The sequence below is a fragment of the Stegodyphus dumicola genome, chromosome 5 (genome assembly GCF_044657685.1).
Source record: "Stegodyphus dumicola isolate Sdum_Otavi_A_Nest chromosome 5, ASM4465768v1".
NCBI lineage: Eukaryota > Metazoa > Arthropoda > Arachnida > Araneae > Eresidae > Stegodyphus > Stegodyphus dumicola.
In genome coordinates this window covers 2,557,491-2,578,374 of record NC_140772.1, presented here as the reverse complement: position 1 = coordinate 2,578,374, position 20,884 = coordinate 2,557,491, and the positions used below count along the sequence as shown (strand labels likewise).

At 33.4% G+C, this 20,884-nt stretch overlaps 1 protein-coding gene across 6 annotated transcripts in view; it reads left to right on the top strand.

Annotated features, from left to right (window-relative positions):
* Nucleotides 1–20,884, top strand: part of LOC146997016 (uncharacterized) — a 61,649-nt gene that overhangs the window by 27,729 nt on the left and 13,036 nt on the right. For 5 of the 6 annotated variants that reach the window (XM_085816440.1, XM_085816444.1, XM_085816443.1 and 2 more), the window contains exons 3-6: nt 145–195; nt 3,279–3,345; nt 7,632–7,669; nt 10,221–10,275. In XM_085816440.1, coding sequence (XP_085672566.1) covers nt 145–195; nt 3,279–3,345; nt 7,632–7,669; nt 10,221–10,275 — 211 coding nt within the window. The remainder of the gene's footprint in view (nt 1–144; nt 196–3,278; nt 3,346–7,631; nt 7,670–10,220; nt 10,276–20,884) is intronic. The other variant, XM_085816445.1, reaches the window with a different exon arrangement.

Sequence of the window (20,884 nt, the reverse complement as noted above, 5' to 3'; positions counted from 1 at the left end):
GTGATCTCAATATAGCAGCATAAACATAAATGTCATGTTGTAATCTCAAGGTTTTGATATGTGATTGTAAATATAAGAATTATTTGTAATTTATGCACTAACTATTGTAATAGTTGTTTCTAAATATATTTGTTACTTTTATAGGGCAACAGGAAAAAGAGAAAAAGGGCAGAGTCTCCTGCCTCAGTGCTCCAAGTAAGTTATTTTTTGCAACAGAATTGGAAGTAAATGATGGTTCTAATCTGATAGCATTTTAGACACCTTGTATTTAATGATAACAATATTTTTTTACATATTTCACAACACACTCTTAATGCCAAAAATTGTTTGACAAAATATATTAAACACACCAGTGTGAATTGGAATTTTTAACACTAAAACTGCATTAATCTTCAACACTATTCCATTTTTTGTATAAATATCTCTCTGGGTGACCGCAAAAGTAGAATTGTAACTGTAAATTGTTTATAAACCTTCAGCATCACTAATGGGGATTTCTACAAATCTGTGTGTTTTGAGTCTAAAAGGCTAAATGAAAATTTTTTTCTATAGAATCCATACAGCATCTCATTTTATCCAAAATAAGTGCATTTCTACAGTATGTTAATATGTAGTAAGGTTCTGCAAGTATATGCAGATCCTTAAGAAGAAAGTATTTTTCCACAATATTTATTCTGGGTTGAGAGGAAATTTTCAGAAAGGTGCCTTTTGATGCCATTTCCCTCTAGGCGTCAAAAAATTCCTCCCAAGGATATAACGATTCAAGATGGCGGAAAAAATTGCGCCAAGTGCCGCTTATCTGAGTTTTCCTGATTTTTAAATTCATAATTCAACTAAAGATTTTCTTAAAATTTAATTAAACTTGTTTAGTAGCTCGAGCGGCGCTGCTGCGGCACCCAAGTGATTTGAAGTCATAAATCGAACGACGCTGCTACGACACTATGGTTTTTTGTAACGCAATCTCCTTATTTACGATGTGAGATAAGATATTTTTCTTGGAAGTCTTTTCATGGACTAGGCTCCACTGACATTGTTGCCAAATCTTAGCTCAGTTTAGTTAGTCTCAGCATAGCATTCGCTTGAAACAGTCTTGGTAGTAAATATAGTAATTAAATAGTGTTTTACCCTAAAAATATGGAGGAAGATCAGATCAGCTCGAGTTCGGACAAATTCGATTTTGCTGCTTTGGATGACCAACTTGCAGCGATTTCCGACAGAGTCCGCCGCGAAACGAACGAATCCAGTGGAGAAGACAGTGATGCAGTAAGAGGTGTGAGAGGACGGAAAATTAGAATTATAGAGAGTGACAGGGAAGTTGAGAGTGATGTTAAAAGAGAAGTTGAAAGTGAACCTGTGGAAGGTGCAAGTAGTTCAACATGAGTACTTTGTGGAGACTACGACGAAGTGCCTCCAAGCGTACAATTTATACCTGGCCAAAGCGTACAATTTATGCTTATTTATACCAAATTCATGGCCACAGAAACATGAATAGTTTCTAACATAAAACAACCAATAGATTTTTTTAAACTGTTTTTCACTAATGACCGCATGAAAATTGTGAAACCAATACATATGCAAAAAGAAAATTGGAAGGGAAGACGCTATCTGCAAATTCAATTTGGCAAAGCTGAAATCGTGCTCGAGTTGCTGGTGAGTGCAAAGGGTTAACAAAATAAGCTATATAAAAGCAGTAGATGCAGTTCGTAAGAATATTATTCTTTAATTTTCTGATGGATTCTGATCTGAGCACCATTACATATGTCCTGTTATTTGCTCCGTATGTATTGAAGTTCATGAACTTGGCCAGTTTCATGTATAAAAAAGATGGAATCACTGTTGGCAGCAGTGCAGGGCATTATCAAAGTTTTAAGAATTTCTGTTTTGCACATTTGGACCATCAGGGAGGAGATTCATTCTGAATGAAGTAGAAATCAGTACATCCGTATATCCTGAAACAAACATGCTACTTTCAGCTAAACAGTTGTTTTTTAGATTGTGTTTGAGTGTTGCCTTCTCTCCATGTCAGCAGTCATGGATTAGCTGTCTCTGGGCTAAATCTGGATTTCTTGGGGAAGAAAGCTTGAATGTGCATTTGTCCAGTCTCAGAGTTTTTAAGTCCAGTATCTTCAATCCTACTCCACACATGGAAAAGACCTATGTAAATTCTTTGCATAAGCTTCTTGTTATAGCCATTGGAAGCTTTCTTTGCAATGTGGCAGTTTATTACCTGTTCAGAGGTACCATTATTAGCAAATAAGGGTCATTCTTTTGAAGTTTGAACTTGTTAATGATGTTGATCAATATGTCTATAAATGCGTTCTATCTCTTGGAACCAATTCAGCCAAATTCGGAGGCTACCTCTTTAGTTTACTTGAATGTTGGATGGTATTATCAGTTGGTACTGGCTTTCCATCTTGGTGGTGTGGTGTGTTGAGAATACGGCAAAGCACACTAGGGTTATCTGCCTAAGGGGAGGGATGCCTTCGTGGAGGACTTTCTAAGGGGAACTGGCTCATATACACGTTACACATGGGGAAAACCACGAAAATGCCCATGCAGCCAGCTCATTCGCGGGATTCGGACCTCGGATCGAACTACCAGTGTTCAGCGATTTTACCGCTCGGCTGCTGGTGAGCCTTCCATCTTGGTATGGCTCATCATATGAGGTTTTAATGCAAAATACTTTTGACCCTGGATTCTGCGATGAAAGACTAAAAAATCTGCTGTTACTACAATAAATAATAGAAGTGTGCAGGTTTTTGTAAGAATCATTCATTTTATGAGATAATTTGTATTTTAATCAGCTTCCTATGCCTGTCTTTCCATTATCTGGAGTAATGAATTTTATTTCAGAACTGCTCAGGAAACAACGCTTTAATGAATTGGTTTGAAATGCAGTTTGTTTTGAAAAATTATCTTCTGTTGATCAGAATCTGTACTATATAAGTTTCCAGTTTCTTTGGCCTGCAAGCTATTACTAGCATTGTCTAATGCTGTACAGAAGCCCTGGTATGAGCAAAACTCTTTTTAGGATTGCTTTTTGGTAAGCAAACACAAATACATGTACAGGTTTTCCATAAAAGTGCAGTGGTGTAAACTATTACAAAGCAAAGAATATATGTGTTAGAAATCATATGAAGTATAATAAAATGCTTTCAAATTCACTGAAGTTTTTATTTAAATGTAAAAAAAAATTTATTTAAATGTATATGTTTATTTAAATGTAAATATATAGTATGTATATGCAGCGCTCTAATTCTGATTTTAATCCTTTTCAGAATCTTGAAAAGATTAAAACTCTCTGTAAAGAGGCGGAGGGCATGCTCCAATGTGCAGCCTCCCTAGGTAATTAATAGTAATTTTTTTGGCATATGTAGTAATTTAATGTTTTATATATATTTAGTTTGATTTTCTTCTTTTTTATCACAATCAAGGTGCATTATTTTCTGTTTGGCTTTTGTTAATCTTGTAATGATTATAAATGTTTGAATATAATGATGTTTGAAATGCACTGAAACCATCTGTTAATGAATTTATACAATTTTTGATTATTTCCCTCTTCTGAGGATGTATTTGTCCTAGAGACAAGCAAGTTATTGCCTCATTTATGAAATAAGAACTGAGGTTCAAGAAAATTTAAGCAAACTTATTTTTCTAAAAAATTCTAATTTCTGTGAACAAAAGGCATGTCTGGTGTTCGTGTTTTAAAATTCTGTGGCTTCTTGGCTATCAGCAGAAATTTTATCTTTTGATTTAAGTTCATGTAATACTGGAGACTAGCAATGTGAAATAAATTAGGCTAGCAAAATAAATTCATAGTTCTTTGTGGTGCACTACACTTTAAAATCGGTATTTCAACAAGAAAATTTGTATGCAGTCTATCTACGCCTAAAGGAGTATACGGATAAAATTTTGTAAAAATTGTACTTACCGTTTCAATTCTGTGGGTGTTCCATGAGGTGGAACACTGCGCCACCAGAGCTCTTAAAAGAGCGACTAAGCGAGAATTGCAGTGAAGCACGGAAATTAGTAGAAGCTTATGTATAGTAATAAAAAAAAAAAAACACTGTATTATAGCTGTATACATGGTTTTCTGGATATACACAACCTTCTTGAATATATATGGATAAATGAGATAAATATATGTATATACACAGGTCCTATATGCAAAAATATTTACACATTTTTCGATTTCGTAGCTTCATGAAATTTTCAAAGCATGTCGCATCTTTTTGATAAAAGTACAAAACCAACTTTGCAGGTTTTGAACAATGAACTTGTTTTGTGTGGCTTCTGTTCCGTGCAACAATATGTTTAGAATTCCAAGTAAAAAGAAAGAGAAAAAGAAATTCTTTCCTCTTCGGAAAGAGTTTTCCTGCCATTTATGGAAAATTAATAATAAAAAAAAATTAACTGCAATTAATATTAACAATAAAAAAATAAGCTAAAAATTATACACACACAAAAAATATCTACACAATTATTATAAATAAACGGGAATGAGACTAAAAAGCGATAGCAAAATAATTCGTGCAGCTTCCCTAAGTAAAGATGACTCAAGCTGCTGATAAAATTCCCACCTGAAAACTACTCACAAAATTTTCCCCCAAAACAATGTAAATAGAAAACATATACAACAGATGTTTTCTCCTAAGATGGATGTTCTGATGCGTAATAGCATGAGATCGCTAAAGGCGCAGTGTTGCCACTAATGGAACACCCCATTATATTTAATGATTCTGCACATGCTTTTTGTATGAAAAATGTAAAAAAATATATAACAAGTGATATAGAGTACAGCCATCAAAATTATACAGAATTTTTTTTCAAACAATTTTTTTTTTTTTTTTTTTTTTTTTTGCGTCGCCAAAAAATATAGAAAATAAGTGGATTTTAATAACACATCATAAATGAAAATTCTGGGTCTCTTTGTGATATGCTGCCATCTACTATTTAAAAAGAGAAGTTTGAAGTATATTATAAAGGCATTTCAGCAATAAGTTGCCTCCCCCCCCCTGATTATTTTCAACCAAAAAACGTTACCCATATGAGAAGATATGATGTAGTCTATCAAAGTAAAGATAATGCTGTGATAAATCGTGAGATGAAATTTATGATGATTCACTAATGACTGAAAAAGAATTTCTGGATTTATTGGCAGATTCTGAATTGAATCAGTATTTGAAGGATTAGAATGAAATTCTTTAAAAACTTTGTACATATTTAAAAATTTTTTGGATTGGATTGAATTATTTAATTATGGCAAATCACACAAGGGCTATCTGCCAAAAGGGAGGAATGCCTTCATGGAAGACTTTCTAAAGGAAACTGGCTCGTATACCATTACACATGGGGAAAACCACGAAATCGACCATACAGCCAGCACGTTCTGAAGCAAATGCGCATTTAGGAAGGTTGCTAGTCAAATTAGGCTTTTTTAATCTCTTGAAAAACTCTTTATGAATGACATATTCGTTGAGAGATGAGGAAGCAGTCAAAATATCCTATACATATATATAGAAAATAGTAACTGAAATCTGACAAAATTTGCATAGTTTGCGCAGCATTACCTAAAGCAAATGCCATGGAGTTAAAATAACTATTGCCAGTTTGGGTATGCCGTCTTTATTCATTGGCATCTGGTCATACGCTTGAGGCATAAAGCCAGAAAATTTTCTTTATTGTTTAAATTTGAGCGTAAAATCATATTGATGCCTAATTGGATAGTTGTCTGGAATAGTGACAGAATTTAATTTAATGGTAGTTGTCGCAAGGTCACCAAAGACCCATCCGATTTGTTTTACCATATGCTGAGAGCTACTCCAGCAGCTTTTAGAAGGACTAAAATGCCTTTTTGTACTAAAGTGAAATCTGGTTTTGGAGCAGCGAATTTATAAGGCACTAAGGCTTCTAAACTTAGCAGCTACTGGAGAATCTTTAGTTTTGATTACGTGTGTATTTCATGGATATCCGTATCCAAAACCTGTTTTTAAAACATCCTCAAAGAGAGAATCCTATTTTAAGTAAGTATATAAATACATGTAAATTTTATAAAACTGTAATTTTGGTTGCAATATCTGGAGATATCTCACCATCTGATGCAGCATCAGCTGTCAGTTGTTTTTGAGATTTAAAATTAACAGCTTCATTAATTCATTTTCTTCAAATTAATCATTTCTAGATTATTATTAAACACCAATTTGTAAAGAATAAGCAGATTTTTTTTTTTTTTTTTTTTTTTTTTTTTTTTTTTTTGGGTGGTGCAGTTAAAATCATGCAGCTTCTTTACCTTCCAAATCTTCTATTTTCTATTCCATTTAGCATTTATGTTTTGAGAATGCCCAGAAAATCATTTATGTCTTGCTGACTATGAGTTATGAAAGTGATGGCTTCTATGTATGATTTCCACTGCAGTTTTGCCCACCTGTCATTTTACACGGGAAATTCAAAATATCCAGACCGATCACATCCATGCTTTCCTTTATACGTTATTCTCTGAAGATCAACTACGTAGCAAGATCACTGTCCCCTTTTTTAGGTTTGGTTTTTCAAGCAGGCCTTTGAAGTATATAATTATGAAATAGAATATTGTATCTGCCCTCCTTCATCCTCTGGCATGAGCATTTAATAAAGATTTGAGAGGCTATTGGGTGTTCAAGCTTTGTGCTTGAAATTTGCCTACAGTTATGCTTTCGAAATTAGGTACTGCTTCACAAGAGGGCTTGATATTCCATCAAATGCTTCTGCTCTATGTTGCATACAGTGTGTCAAAAAGATGGATCCATCCTCCTATTAATAAAGATGTTCTATGTCAGAGGTGTTCTTCACATGCATTCTTATTTTGTACCCCTCCTGATTTTATACTCCATAGGCTGCAATAATAAAAAGTAAATTTTTTAACAGATAGTGGTGGATACACCATATTTATAACATTCACAAGAATATACAGTATTTATTTAAGCACAGGCAGCAAAACTCACAGCAAAAATCTATTTATTTGAGACTAAGTTTTGAGAAGCTTCAAGCAGATTTTGGGAATTCCGGAAGGCCTGAGTATCGGAGCGAGAAATTTCTGGTATGGTGTGATTCCGAGGAACAGCCGAGCATTATTTTCCTGGATTGATTAAGGAGCCTCTGGGAAGTACATAACATAGATTGGGAACCACTGCTTTAGAGATTAGAATTTGCTATCAAAATTGTGTTTCTATTTATCAGAATTTTACATAATGTAAGGTATATACTTCTAACATAGAAAACAGCTGTTATCTGGCTTTCCACAATATTAGGCTTGTTTCTCTACCCCCCCCCAAAAAAAAAAATTTAAGATGTTTGTAATTGGTTTTAAGTCGCAGTAATATTAATATAATGATATATTTTTCAGTTAGTCTCCCAAAAATAAAACTTAAAATCATATTGATAACTAATTCTTTAACGCAGCAGTTGTCATTCCTTTAAAGAAAGGAGTGTTTATTGTTGTTTCTTCAGCTTTGAATTTTATTATGTCACCAATTGCTCTTGCCTGAAAATATATGTATACAAATAAACAAATAATTTCAGTAGCAAAAAGAGCTTTTTTTTTCGCTCAAAATCAGTACATCTTCCTTTAAAATGTCAAATAATATCTTTTTAAGCTTACTGGGACCAAGCCCTCCAAAAACAGATAAAAGGAGTATGTATAATTTTCATGAAACTTTTCTAAATATTATCCATTTGATTTTTTGTTGATGTTGTCATCTGAGAGCAGTGGCCTCAAACATAGCATCAAACAAACACAAACATCTTTCTTATTCCAAATAATTGTAGTATGTTGAATCAGTGATTAACTTACATAAGCTAAAAATAAATTAGTTCCATTGTGAATTTTTTTCCGATTCTTGTACTTATTTTTAATGATAAGTAAAATAATGTAAAACTGCACGCTGAAAAATTTAAATATTGAACTTTGTCTTCAAAGTAATGGTAATTAAATTGCTGGAAATATTTCTGCAAGCCGTGTGAAACTGCTTCTACATGCAGCCTGCAGGTCACCAGTTTGAGACAACTGCTGTAGAAAAGTTTTCTTTTTTGTCAATATACTTCATTTTGAATTTTATTAAAATTAATCAGATTGGAACATTAAATATTTTTGTACAATTATATAACATATTTTTTCACTTTTTAAATGTACAGAAAATACATAATATTTCTCATGTCAGTCTAAATGAATATTCATCTAATTTCCTATAAAAAGTTTTGCTTTTCTACCTGGGCTATGTCTATAGACCAGTGATGGCGAACCTGTAGCATGCGTGCCACAGTCAGCATGCAGAACCTCATCAGCCGGCATGCGACTAAAATATTACTTCCTTAATCAATAACCACAATAAAATGATACTATGTAATTTAAATGAGTATTTTAGTTTGTTTAGTTAGTTTAAATAAGTATTTAGTCTTGAACGTTTCACTTACTAACTGATCGCATAATGCCACTGACACAGGGCCGAAGCCTATATATAAGCTTTTCATTTATCGCCACAGAAATGATATACATATCTATTGACCCAATTTATGACATTTCAATTGTTTGTGCCAGTCATATTACTCGTTACACAGCAAAGAATATGCCAAAGTTGAAGCAGCTAATGTTTGCTAAACGAATTCAAATTTATTGCAGACTGCCAGTGAGTTTTAATACTTTCATTGTTAAATAGATTCCACTTTTCACATCTCAGCATCCTGTTATGAATAATTCTAATGTAATATATAAACAGAATACACAAATATAACGGAAAAACATGCGATCTGATAATATAACAAAACACGAAAGCTTAGTAGAGAAGCCAAGCTTATTCACATGCGATGAGCCAGAATAAGCCCGATAAAGCCGAAAAGGAGCACATGAGGTCTAAAGTTAGAAGTTTAGCAAAGAGATGTCTGGGTTAATGGTTACTGCTATCCTCTGTTCCCGTTTGGTAGCCATAGATTGTTGATTCGTGAAAATCCAATTCCTTGCTATTGGTTAATAATGTTGCCTCATTTTAGTATATGATCAATTTATATTTAATGCATCATTTTAAAATTTTGTGCTTTTCTCTACTCCATGTCTTGAAACCCTCGCAAATGAATCTAGCATAAAAGGAAAAATTCAACATTGATAGTGCAAGATCATTTCAAGAGACCTGGGCAGATTGACAAATCAGCATCTTTGACAAATCAGCTTCTTGTATGTCATTAGCACTGCGCTTAGATTTTTTGGAAGGCCTTTTTGGCTCAGGGTTCTCAACATTCCCAACACAATGAGTATTAGATACACAATTTACATCAGTTTTAACATTGCATTTATCTGATTTAGCACTTTTAGCACATAGAGAAATAACATTATTAGCAATATTAGTAAAAAAAAAATTCCTCAGAATTGAGCACACCAAAAGATTCATGCTTACCTTTGAACAGTTGTACGAGTCCTTGGGGGATTCCTTTTTCTTATGAAAACAACTAAGTTTCATTTGTTTTTCATCTTCAGTCTTAGCACTAGCCAGTATCTCATCAATATCCCAATTCCTCTGACTAATGGCATTTTGTAGTATGCTAATTTGTTGAGCAACAGTGACATAATCATTTAAAGATTGAGTATTTCATTTAGTAATTCAATCCAGTTATCATCAAGCAATGCATTTGCATATTTATGTATTTCATCAGGTAGCCCTACCACGTGATTACGAACAGCAGCAGCAGCATCCATTTTGTTGAGCGGAGGGAATTCATTCTCCTCCATCACATATGTTAATAACCAAAGTCACAGCTGAAAATTAGCACACACAGCACAAAATTAACTGCACACTCATTCGGTTTAATCCACGGGAGACTGAGAACACTGAGATAGCACAGCCATAAAAAGAGCTTGAAAACAGCATAGAGTAGCTTGCTCTGCTCAGAACAGCAAGCACTTAAAGACTCTCTTCTCTTGACCAGCATCTATACTATACATGTTTCCACTTTTGTGGCCCATAGGCTGTTACTTGCATTGTGTAAAGCTGTACAGAAGCTCTGGTGTAAGAGAGAATTTTTTCCGGTAAGCAAACATCAATACAAGTGCAGATTTCTCATAAAAGCACACTGGTGTGAACTGTGATAAAGAGAAGAATATTTATGTTAGAGATTATACGAAGTGCAATAAACTGCTCTTAAACTGTTTTTATTTCAATGCAAAAATAATTTATACAGCATTCTAATTGTGACAGGCACTAAAAAGTGTGACAGCAGTGAAGGCTTCTGCGGAAGTTGTTCTTAACTCAGGTAATTGATAGCATTTTTTTTTTTTTTTTTTAGCATATACAGTAGTTTAATGTTTTATATATGTGGGATTTTAAATCCATAGCTTATTATTTTTCCTCGTGCGCTGTCTAAATTTTAGCTGTTGACTGCACGAGTGAAATTGATAGAACTCTCGCCCCTTTGTTTTATGAGAGGATATGCAAGATGATATAGATGGGGTATTAAGAGATGTAAGACGTTATAGCTGCCATGTTAATAGATATAAGATGTTATAGATATCGTGGTAATAGATAAACGATGTTATATATTTTGTATTAATAGATGAACTATATTATAGATGTATTAATGTTTTATTAAATGTGTTTTGTTTGAATATGAATTGTAATTTCGAAACTAAAGAACCCACATATATATTTAGTGTCATTTCCATCTGTTTTTAACTCAATGGTTAGTGCAGTATTTTCTGTTCGACTTTTGTTAATATTGTAATGGTTATAAAAGTTTGTGTAAAATAAGCTCTCTTGTTTCCACTTCCAAATTAATAATTATTAATGGCCAAGAAACATGGAGTTAATAAAAGTAAGTGAAATTACTTATAAAATACAAATTACATGTAATGTCAAATCCCACAGATAGTATGAAAAAGTTAATCATAATATAAGAAAATAAACAATGGCAGTAAATGCTTTATTCCATGAAAATAAAACTAAAAATGACTGAAACAATGACACTTCATATTTCCAATCAAATTCCATTGTTCTGAAAGTGACGATTTTGATACCTTAAGGGTCTTGAGAGAATGTTGATGTCATGAAGCGAGTCTTACTAAACGTATATTCTGAATATCTCTAACATGTTCTGTATTACAGTGCCATCACTAGCCATAGCAAATATTTTCTAGGCCCACCGGCAGCCGAGCGTTAAAAATCGCTGAACTTTGGTAGTTCGGTCCGAGGTTCAAATCCCGCAAACGGTCTGGCTGCATGGGCGTTTTCGGGGTTTTCCCCGATGTTTAGCGTGTATAAGAGCCAGTTTCCCTTAGAAAGTCCTCAATGAAGTTATCCCTCGCCTTAGGCAGATAGCCCTAGTGTGCTTTTTCGTATTCTCAATACACCAAGCATTTTCTTCCTCTAGGAAATCATGGTTCATTTGATGTGTCTTCATTGTCAGCAATAAAAATAAAATCCTCTCAATACCTCCAAATTTCATATAAGGTTAAAAGGCCCATTTTCGTAATGTTGGCTTATCACAGTGCTTGCATCGGAGACAGACACGAGATGAGAGTGGTCCTTGGGCTCTCTCGTGACCTTCGTGTACCTCGACACTTAGAAGACATAGCACGAAACTGCTATAACTGGTTCTAAAGATAGCAATGATTATAATCAGTATTTAACTAAGTGCTTAATTTATTTGCATTTCATAGTGGAAAAACCTAAGTTCCAACATTCTTATTTAAAATGAGATAATGATCTAACAAATAACATATATGACTGTAATATTTATAAAACTTGAATTATGTAGTGTTTGGAAGTATAAATACCAAAAGAAAAGCAATAGAACTGTAGTTGGCAATTAATAAAAATCTATCTTTTTTTTTTTTTTTAAAATATTAAACAATCAAAATGCAATTATTGTGGATTACGGATATTTAGTAGTAGTGCTGAAGTCTTAAAATGTGACTAGATCTACCCAAATGTTGTTACCTGCGAATTCTCTCACGTGATTGAAGATGAACACAACCAGGGAAGGGTATAAAAGACCCATTTATTGTTCACAAAATATTTAACATTTGGCTCAGAATTGCGTGATTACAAGAAATATTGGCCACTTGCAGTGAGAACTTAAAACAGGAAGTAACAATAAATTTAAAGTAAAGAGAAGTGCCAGATTACACGATTCAATTTAAGCTAACAGGTAGACTCAGAAATCTACACAGGCAGAATACTAACTCAACCGCAAGAATGCGTAGCCACTTTTAAGTTTAACTACAGGTAGAAACCATTAACCTTCCAGCACATGCACTTGGCAATTTTACATGAGCACGTGTGTGCCATATTTTTTACGACATCTGTTATTATACCATTTTTGACACGAAAAAGGACAGAAATGAGTGAATATTGGTAATAAGTTTGTTAAAACATAAAATATTAACCTTATTATTGCAGAATACAAATGATGTCACATTTAAATGATAGTAAATTCTTTTTAAACACTTATATTAGTCAGGTGGAAAAGCAATGATGTATTTTACTATAGAAATTTTAAAAGGTATTATTTAATAACTGTATTTTAAAATCCAAGCTAGTTTTAATATTCGTCTGTCCTGTTGATTTATCGTCGGATCGAAGATAACTTCTCAGAAAGAATAAATCTCTTGTAGTACATCTCAGTTAGCTATTTCAATTCCAGTGCCATCACTTGAGAACAATTCTTTCGCATTTACATGGTATCCTTTTTTTATTTCCATCATATGTAACAATCTCTGTCTTTCGAGTATTTTATCTTTTAGCAAACTTATATATTTATTTGTACATTCTAAAATTTCATCAAGCATATTTATATCAACTATTTTAAAAAATGTTTCTATTTCATCCTTTACATTGTAATGTATTTTGCAGTAATTTACAAAACAGACAATCTTCTTAATAGAACATAAATTTTATTTCTAGTTCACAGTGATAGACAAATTTTATACAATTCTTAAGTGGCAAAATTTTCATCCTACTCCTTCTTCAGAATACTAATCTTTTTTTAACAATATCTCTCGTTGTTGAGTAACGGTTTGATACAAATATGTCGTTGCCACTTCAATAATAATTATACTTATTTATTAAATAACAAGATATTACAACCTCTCCCCCCTCCTTACTTTTTTTTTTTTTTTTTTTCAAAACAACAATATCAGCACAATACAGAATTGAAATACAAGATGTAACATAATAAGATACACTAAGGAAGAGAGGAAGGAACAAAATATTTTTTTTATCTACATAGAGAAACAAATTATTTAATCAGGCCAGTGAGTACGACTTAATGCGTCTACATTTTTATGGTTTTTACCACTTCGATGAACGATCGTGTAATTGTAGGGTTGTAGTACCAGTGCCCATCTCATAAGTCGTGGATTTAGACTCGCATTATTTTTGAGCCAAACTAAGGGATTATGATCGGTCATGATGAGGAATTTAGTATGCCCGTCTAAATAACATTGAAGTTTCTTTACAGCAAATATTATGGCGGCGCATTCCTTTTCTGTGGTGCAGTACTTTTTTTCAGTTTCTGTAAACTTCTTACTGAGGTATAATACTGGATGTTGATTGTCTCGTTCATCTTTTTGAGCTAAAATGACACCCATACCAGAGTTTGATGCATCAGTTTGCAAAATAAACTCCTTATTGAAATCAGGTGCATGTAGTACAGGCCTTTGAGCTTTAGCTCTTCAAATGCTTTTGTGCACTCTTCTGTCCAATTTATTTTCCCTTTCTTTAAGTTTCCTTTCAAAGTTTCTGTTAAAGGTGCTGCGATAGATGAGAACATGGGAATGTAATGATTAGAATATCCCGCTAATCCTAAAAATGCTCTGACTTGACTTTTTGTGGATGGCACTGGAAAATCAAGAATAGCTTTTACTTTCACTTCACTTGGCATTCTTATACCACGACCTACAATATGTCCTAGATATTTTACTCTATCTTGAGCAAATTTACATTTTATTGGTTTAATAGTTAAACCAGCGTCCTTTATTTTGGACAAAACGGCTTTCAGGTGACTTAGATGTTCTTCCCAGGTGTTTGAAAAGATTGCCACGTCATCTAAATGTGGAACAGCAAAGTTTTCACAACCGTGAAGGATTTCGGCATCATTTTACTAAATGAAAATGGTGCATTTTTAAGTCCAAAAGGCATCTGTAGAGGTCTAAATGTGCCAAAACTTGTAACAAAAGTGGCTAATCTTTGAACATTAGGTGTTAAAGGTATTTGCCAGTATCCCTTTGTTAAATCCAAAAGAGTTATATATTTTGCGCCTGCTACCGTTTCTACTCGTTGTTCGATGTAAGGCAAGGGGAAGAATTGTGTTTTAGTCAATTTATTCAATTTTCTATAGTCGATACAAGGTCTTGGATCCCTCCTTGCTACTTCTACTAAAATCATAGGAAAAGTGTAATCTGAATCTCCTATTTCAATTATTTTATGCTGAAGCATTTTATCAATTTCTGTTTTTAATATATCTGTTTGTCTAGGAGACATTCTGTATGGTTTACAGTGGATTGGGGTGTTTTCTGTCAATTGAATATCATGCGTTATTAAATGAGTTTTTCCAGGTTTATTAGAAAAGATTTTTTAAAACTTCAGCAGCATATCATGCAATTCTTGAATCTGTTGTTCATTTAGCTTATCACTTAAGGAGCTGTTTTCTTTGATGTCCTCAAAATCGAACAATGTTGGTTCAGAGTCAATTGTTGGGAAATTTTCCTCCATATCATCAATTTCAGACTGATCTTCTGTAATCATAAGGTTAACCGATTCTGCTCATCTATGATAGGGTTTTAGCATGTTAACATGGTAGACTTGGTTAAAGTCATTTTTTTCTTCGAAACTCACAACATAATTAGTTTCGGATAATTTCTTCTCAACCTTCCCAGGACCTTTCCATTCAACTGCTAGTCTGTTTGGTTTATTCGTTGATACAACTAATACTAAATCCCCTTCAGAGAATTCTCTTTTTATAGCTTTACGATCGTACCACACCTTTCTTTTGGTTTGCATTTCCAGCATTTAATTAGTTTCGGATAATTTCTTCTCAACCTTCCCAGGACCTTTCCATTCAACTGCTAGTCTGTTTGGTTTATTCGTTGATACAACTAATACTAAATCCCCTTCAGAGAATTCTCTTTTTATAGCTTTACGATCGTACCACACCTTTCTTTTGGTTTGCATTTCCAGCATTTTATCTGTAGCCAGCTCTTTGCATCTTTTTAACCGATTTATCAATTGAAAAACGTTTTCAACAACATTAATTACCTATGTCTTTAGGATTCATCCATTGTTCATATAATAATGTTACAGGTGTTCTAAGATTTCGACCATATACTAATTCTGCAGGTGTAAATCCCGTACTCTCGTGCGTTATTGTTCTTAAAGCAAATAGAGCTGCGGGAACTTGCTTCTCCCACTCAGGGGCTGCTTTGATACATAAAACTTTTAAAATTTGTTTGATTGTTCGGTGAAATCTTTCAACAGGGTTGCTCTGCGGATGGTGTACTGAGCTTCTAGTTTCTTTTATTCCAAATTTTTCTACAAATTTTATGGCTAGATTGCTCATAAAGGAGGTACCTTGATCAGTTTGTATTTCTTTCAGGAAACCCATTCTACTAAATATTTGTAACACGGCTTCAATTACTGACGTTGTGCCAATATTAGGAACAGGTACAGCATCCGGATATTTTGAAGCTAAACAAATAGCTGTAATTAAATATCTATTGCCATTCGGTGTTATTGGTAAAGGACCGCATGCGTCAAAGTTAATTTTTGAAAATACTTCTGCAATAATTGGTACTAAAGTCAAAGGTGCTTTGGCTTTATCATTAGATTTTCCCACTCTTTGACGTGTATCGCAAGTTTTAACATACTCTTCTATTTCTTTATAGCAATTAGCCCAGTAAAAGTATCTTGTTAATCTATCTTTAGTTTTCACAACGCCTAAATGTCCAGATGTGCTATCATGACATAATGACTTTATTTGATCCCTATATTTTTCAGGAATAACAATTAATTCCCTTTCATTTCCATTTTTATCTATTTTCCTTTTCACCAACAATCCGTTTTCTTTTACTTTGAAATCATTTGTCTTGCTGGAATTTTCATTTTTAGCTTCGTTAAGCAATGACGCTAGATCTCTGCTTTGATGCTGAGATTCAATTAATTCCTTTGAATTAACATTAATCACTTTCTTAATTTCCTTGTCTTCCTCATCAGCTTGCGGTAAAATATCTTCGTCAGTGTCAATAAACGTCAATTCTTCTAGTTTCTCCATTTCAATTTCTCTGCTTCGATCATCTTCAGGAGATCCTTTTACTTGAGATCGTGTCAAAACCGCATTTATTTTTCCTAAATTTAAGAATGATTTACTTTTGAACAATTGTGCAGTTTTGTTGCCCAATACATATCTCCCGGGATCATTTGTAACAACAGCTGCCTTTGTCTTTATATGACCAAGTTCGCAATTAATTTCAACTTCCGCTAACGGTAGACACACTAAATGGTCATTTAAAAGATATTGTACCCAGACATGTTCTCCAGTCATTTTTGCGTTATCTATGTAGTTCCGAGAAATAACATCAACAGTGGCTCCTGTGTCTCGAAGAATAGGCATTTCATACTCATTCACTAAACCGTTAATTGTATATGTCTCTAACAAATCATCATTTGAAGATACGCAATTTACCTTTTCATTTGGTTTTAAGCGAGGACACTGAGGCTTAAAATGTTCATATGATCCACACTCGAAACATCGTGGTTGATATCTTTTGTCATATAAATTTTCTTGGTTTTTTTTTTTTTTTTTTTTTTTGAACTGATTTCTTTGCTGATGATCTTTCTTGTATTTTGAATCATCCCATCTATCAGAATGCTTAAAATGAGGTGGATGCTCTATTTTTTTCACAAAATTATCATAACGCGGTTTAAATGATCCTTTGTTAAATTTCTCAGTCTGATTGGTAGAAAATTTCGGTTTTATTGTTTTTCTCACATCTTCAAAATTTTCTTAACCATTTCAGTAGGTGAAATGATGGTTGTCCATTGATCCATAAAATGTTCTTTGAAATCAGGAGAAGTACGCTTTTTTATTTGATCAACCAGCATGAGATCTTTTAGCTGTTCAAAAGTTTTAATGTTTAATCTGTTAAGCCATCCTTCTAAATAATTTTTTAATTCATAGTAGAAATCATACCAAGTACTTTCAGTAGATTTTTGGTGTTTATTAAATAGTTGTCGAAATTTTTTCGCAGTCAATTTAAATCGTTGTAACAATAAAGTTTTTACATATTCATACTTTTTCGCTTCCTCTTCTGGTTCTCTAGCAATAAGCTGAACAATGTCAGGAGGCAGTAATGAAATAAGTTGAGTCACTTGATTTTCAGCAGGTATATTCATTATTTTAGCTTGATGCTCAAATAACACCAGGAATAAACTTATTTCATCTTCTTTAGGGTTGAAACGTGGCATGACATCGTGAATTCTGATTTTTAAAGGCTGCTCAGGTAACTGCGTAGTTTCTGCCGGCTGTGCTGTGGCAGCCATTGCTTCCAGCTGAAGTTTCTGTAGCTCAAAGGCTCTAATTCGCTCTTCTCTTTCAAGCTCTTCTTTTCTTTTTTCTCTTTCGCGTTCCCTTTCTCTTTCTTCTCTTTTGCATTCCTTTTCTCTTTCTTCTCTTTCGCGTTCTTCTCTTCTTTCTCTTTCTTCTCTTTCGCGTTCTTTTTCTCTTTCTTCCCTTTTGTGTTCCTTTTCTCTTTCGTGTTCTTCTCTTCTTTCTCTTTCTTCTCTTTTGCGTTCCTTTTCTCTTTCTCTTTCTTCTCTTTCGCATTCTTCTTTTCGTTCCCTTTCTCCTCTAATTGCAGCCAGTAGTTCTCAAGTAAACTCCTCATCATAATCGGGACTTTCAGTAATCAGTTTATGCAACTGAGCAATCTTAAATTCAGGTTTCACGGTTAAACCTAACTCTTCTGCTAGTGCTTTTAAATCCTGTTTTTTACTCCTAGCTAAGAATGACATGTTGACACAAGTTACTTTTAATAGGCTTCCTTTTGAAATTCAATCTAAAAGCTCGTACTTGTATTAAAAATATATAATTTCTGGCGAGATTTAATTTCTCGAATACGAAATTCACACTAACCAATTGGAGAGAATTATTTAAACAACTTTGCCAGGTTGGCACAAAATAATTTAATACTATGTCGGGTTGACATTTTAACTCACTATTCACAAGCCTCGTTAGCTATAACTATATAAACACCTTTGCCAGTTCGGCAATACAATGGAATTTTACCAACGTCAGTTTGACGATTTTACTATCTATCTCCACGCCTGGTTGGCAATAACAAAAACAATTTTTGCCAGTTTGGCAATACAACTTTTAGAATATACAATCTGTAATACGTCGGGATGACGTTACTATCTACCACACGCCTGGATGGCGGGAACTTAGACTTTGCCAATTCTGCAGTATAATCAATTCACTCTACGTCAGTTTGACGTTACTACCTATTTTCACGCGCCTGCTTGGCAACAAATTCAAAAACTCAGCAGTTTATATATATATATAAATGCCGGGATGGCTTACACATATCAATTATCAACATAAAATTTCAATACAAATAAAAGTAAAGCATAAATAATAATTTCAAAATACTTCTTTACCACGAATATCAATTATAAATTTAAGCTGAATAATTTGTGGGTCAGTTATTTTAAACAAAATCTTACACGATAAACTATAATTCTGAAATAAAGTATTAAAATTCAATAAAAGCTTTTTTTAAGAAAACCAAAAGTTAATCTTATCTTCAGAGATCAGCAGTATCCTATTTTTGACAGTTTTTGCTCAGACGCAAGTTACAGAAGCACAGAAGATAACCTTTGAATGATCCGCTTAAAATCTGGCTTTATAACGGCAGACTTCTTACATCCATTTCTCCTTGAAATAAAAAAAAAAAACTTGGCAATTGGTATTAGCAAACTTGTTCTAAAAAATTCAGTAAATTTCTGGGATTAGGAGACCAGCACCATCGAAATTGATAATTGCACTCCTAATTTCCAGTATCTCGGTGGAACCTCCAATTTATTAAGACTAATGTATTTTGCAGTAATTTACAAAACAGACAATCTTCTTAGTAGAACATAAATTTTATTTCTAGTTCACGGTGCTAGACAAATTTTATACAATTCTTAAGTGGCAAAATTTTCATCCTACTCCTAGCTGTAAAATCTTCAGAATACTAATCTTTTTTTAACAATATCTCTCGTTGCTGAGTAATGGTTTGATACAAATATGTCGTTGCCACTTCAACAATAATTATACTTATTTATTAAATAACAAGATATTACAACCTCCTTGGCATAGTGTTTTAGACCAGATAACGCTCACAATATTCATCTTGTTTGTCTTTGAGCAGTTTGTCTACTTCTGATTTTGCCACTTAGAAGATTTATCCTCCCTAACATAGAATATATCAGGGTTGGCCAAGCTTTATGTCAGTAAGAGCCGCACGTTTGATTTCAGGAATGTTCGAGAGCCGCATCTAGATTTTCTAAAAGCCACAAGTTCATATTTACATCATTATAGAATTAGTGGAGGAGGTTCTAAATAGAAAGAGATCCCTGATAACTTTGTAAAAAGAGTCTAAACTAATTAATTACTTCTTTTTGGACACATCTAGATTTTCTAAAAGTTTGTTTACCATATTTCATACATATGTTTTATATGCACGAGCCACACAAATTGTCTGCAAGTGCCATATCAGGCTCGCGAGCCGCACTTTGGCCACCCGTGGAATATATCATCATCCTTCCATTTTTCTATATCATTATTACTATCATCATCTGAAATATAATGTTCAGATTTACAGCTGATATTATTTATCTCTATATTTTCCTTACACCTATCGCTATTATTCTCGCATCCAAAGGTTTCTTTTTCTTCATCAGATAATTCTTGAAGAATGCAAGCAAAATCAGCTGGTTGCACTTTTTTTTTTTTTTTTTCCTGTGAAAACCGATATAAAAATTATAGAGTCAAATTTATACAAATTAAAATAATACACGTCAATTAATAACAAAATTACAAAATATTTGAGAAAAAAATACTTTCCTAATTTTCAGCCACAACCATGCGCATGTCGTAACTTTTACGAAGAAGCTGCCACATAGCGCAAAAGCCCAGTAATAAAACAAAAATGTCATATGACTTCCTGTTGGCGTATTCCATGATGTGGGGAAGGGTTGAAAGGAGAAATAGGAATGACATTCAGACGTCTCAGCCGCCATATGCGAGAAGTATGCATTAAAAACCGAATTTGTCGTAAACTTTGTGCATAGTGCGCATGCTGGAAGGTTAAACATGCATTCACAATAGCAAAAACACCGTCTAACCTTTTATCCTAAATACTCTCGTTCACCCTACTTTGTTTGCAATGTGGGGGAAAGCTAAGGGAATTCAGGAAAGGTTCACAATGTAAAATAAGTATTAGTAAAAATAAACAGAACCCCACAATATGTAGTCTACATTTTAGTTTAATGGTAGATTACTGTGATTATTTCATATGGTTTTTGAAACCAATACGTGGTACTAAGTTTTATACATTAAAACCTGCACTTGTTAATGTTCATTGTTGCACAATGAAACTTTTTTTATCATTTACAGTACAAAGTCCGAAATCTGGACGTCCGTTATCCGGAATGATCTAAAAGCCAGATTTCAAAGCCACAAACATTTTATTATTATTATTATTATTATTTATTAATGCTTTACACATGTGCATTTGATTTTTCCTTCCATAATAAAAGGTGTGGAGATTTTCGCTTAAAAATTCCGATTCTTAATTTCACTTAGGCAATAAATAAAATACCTCGTT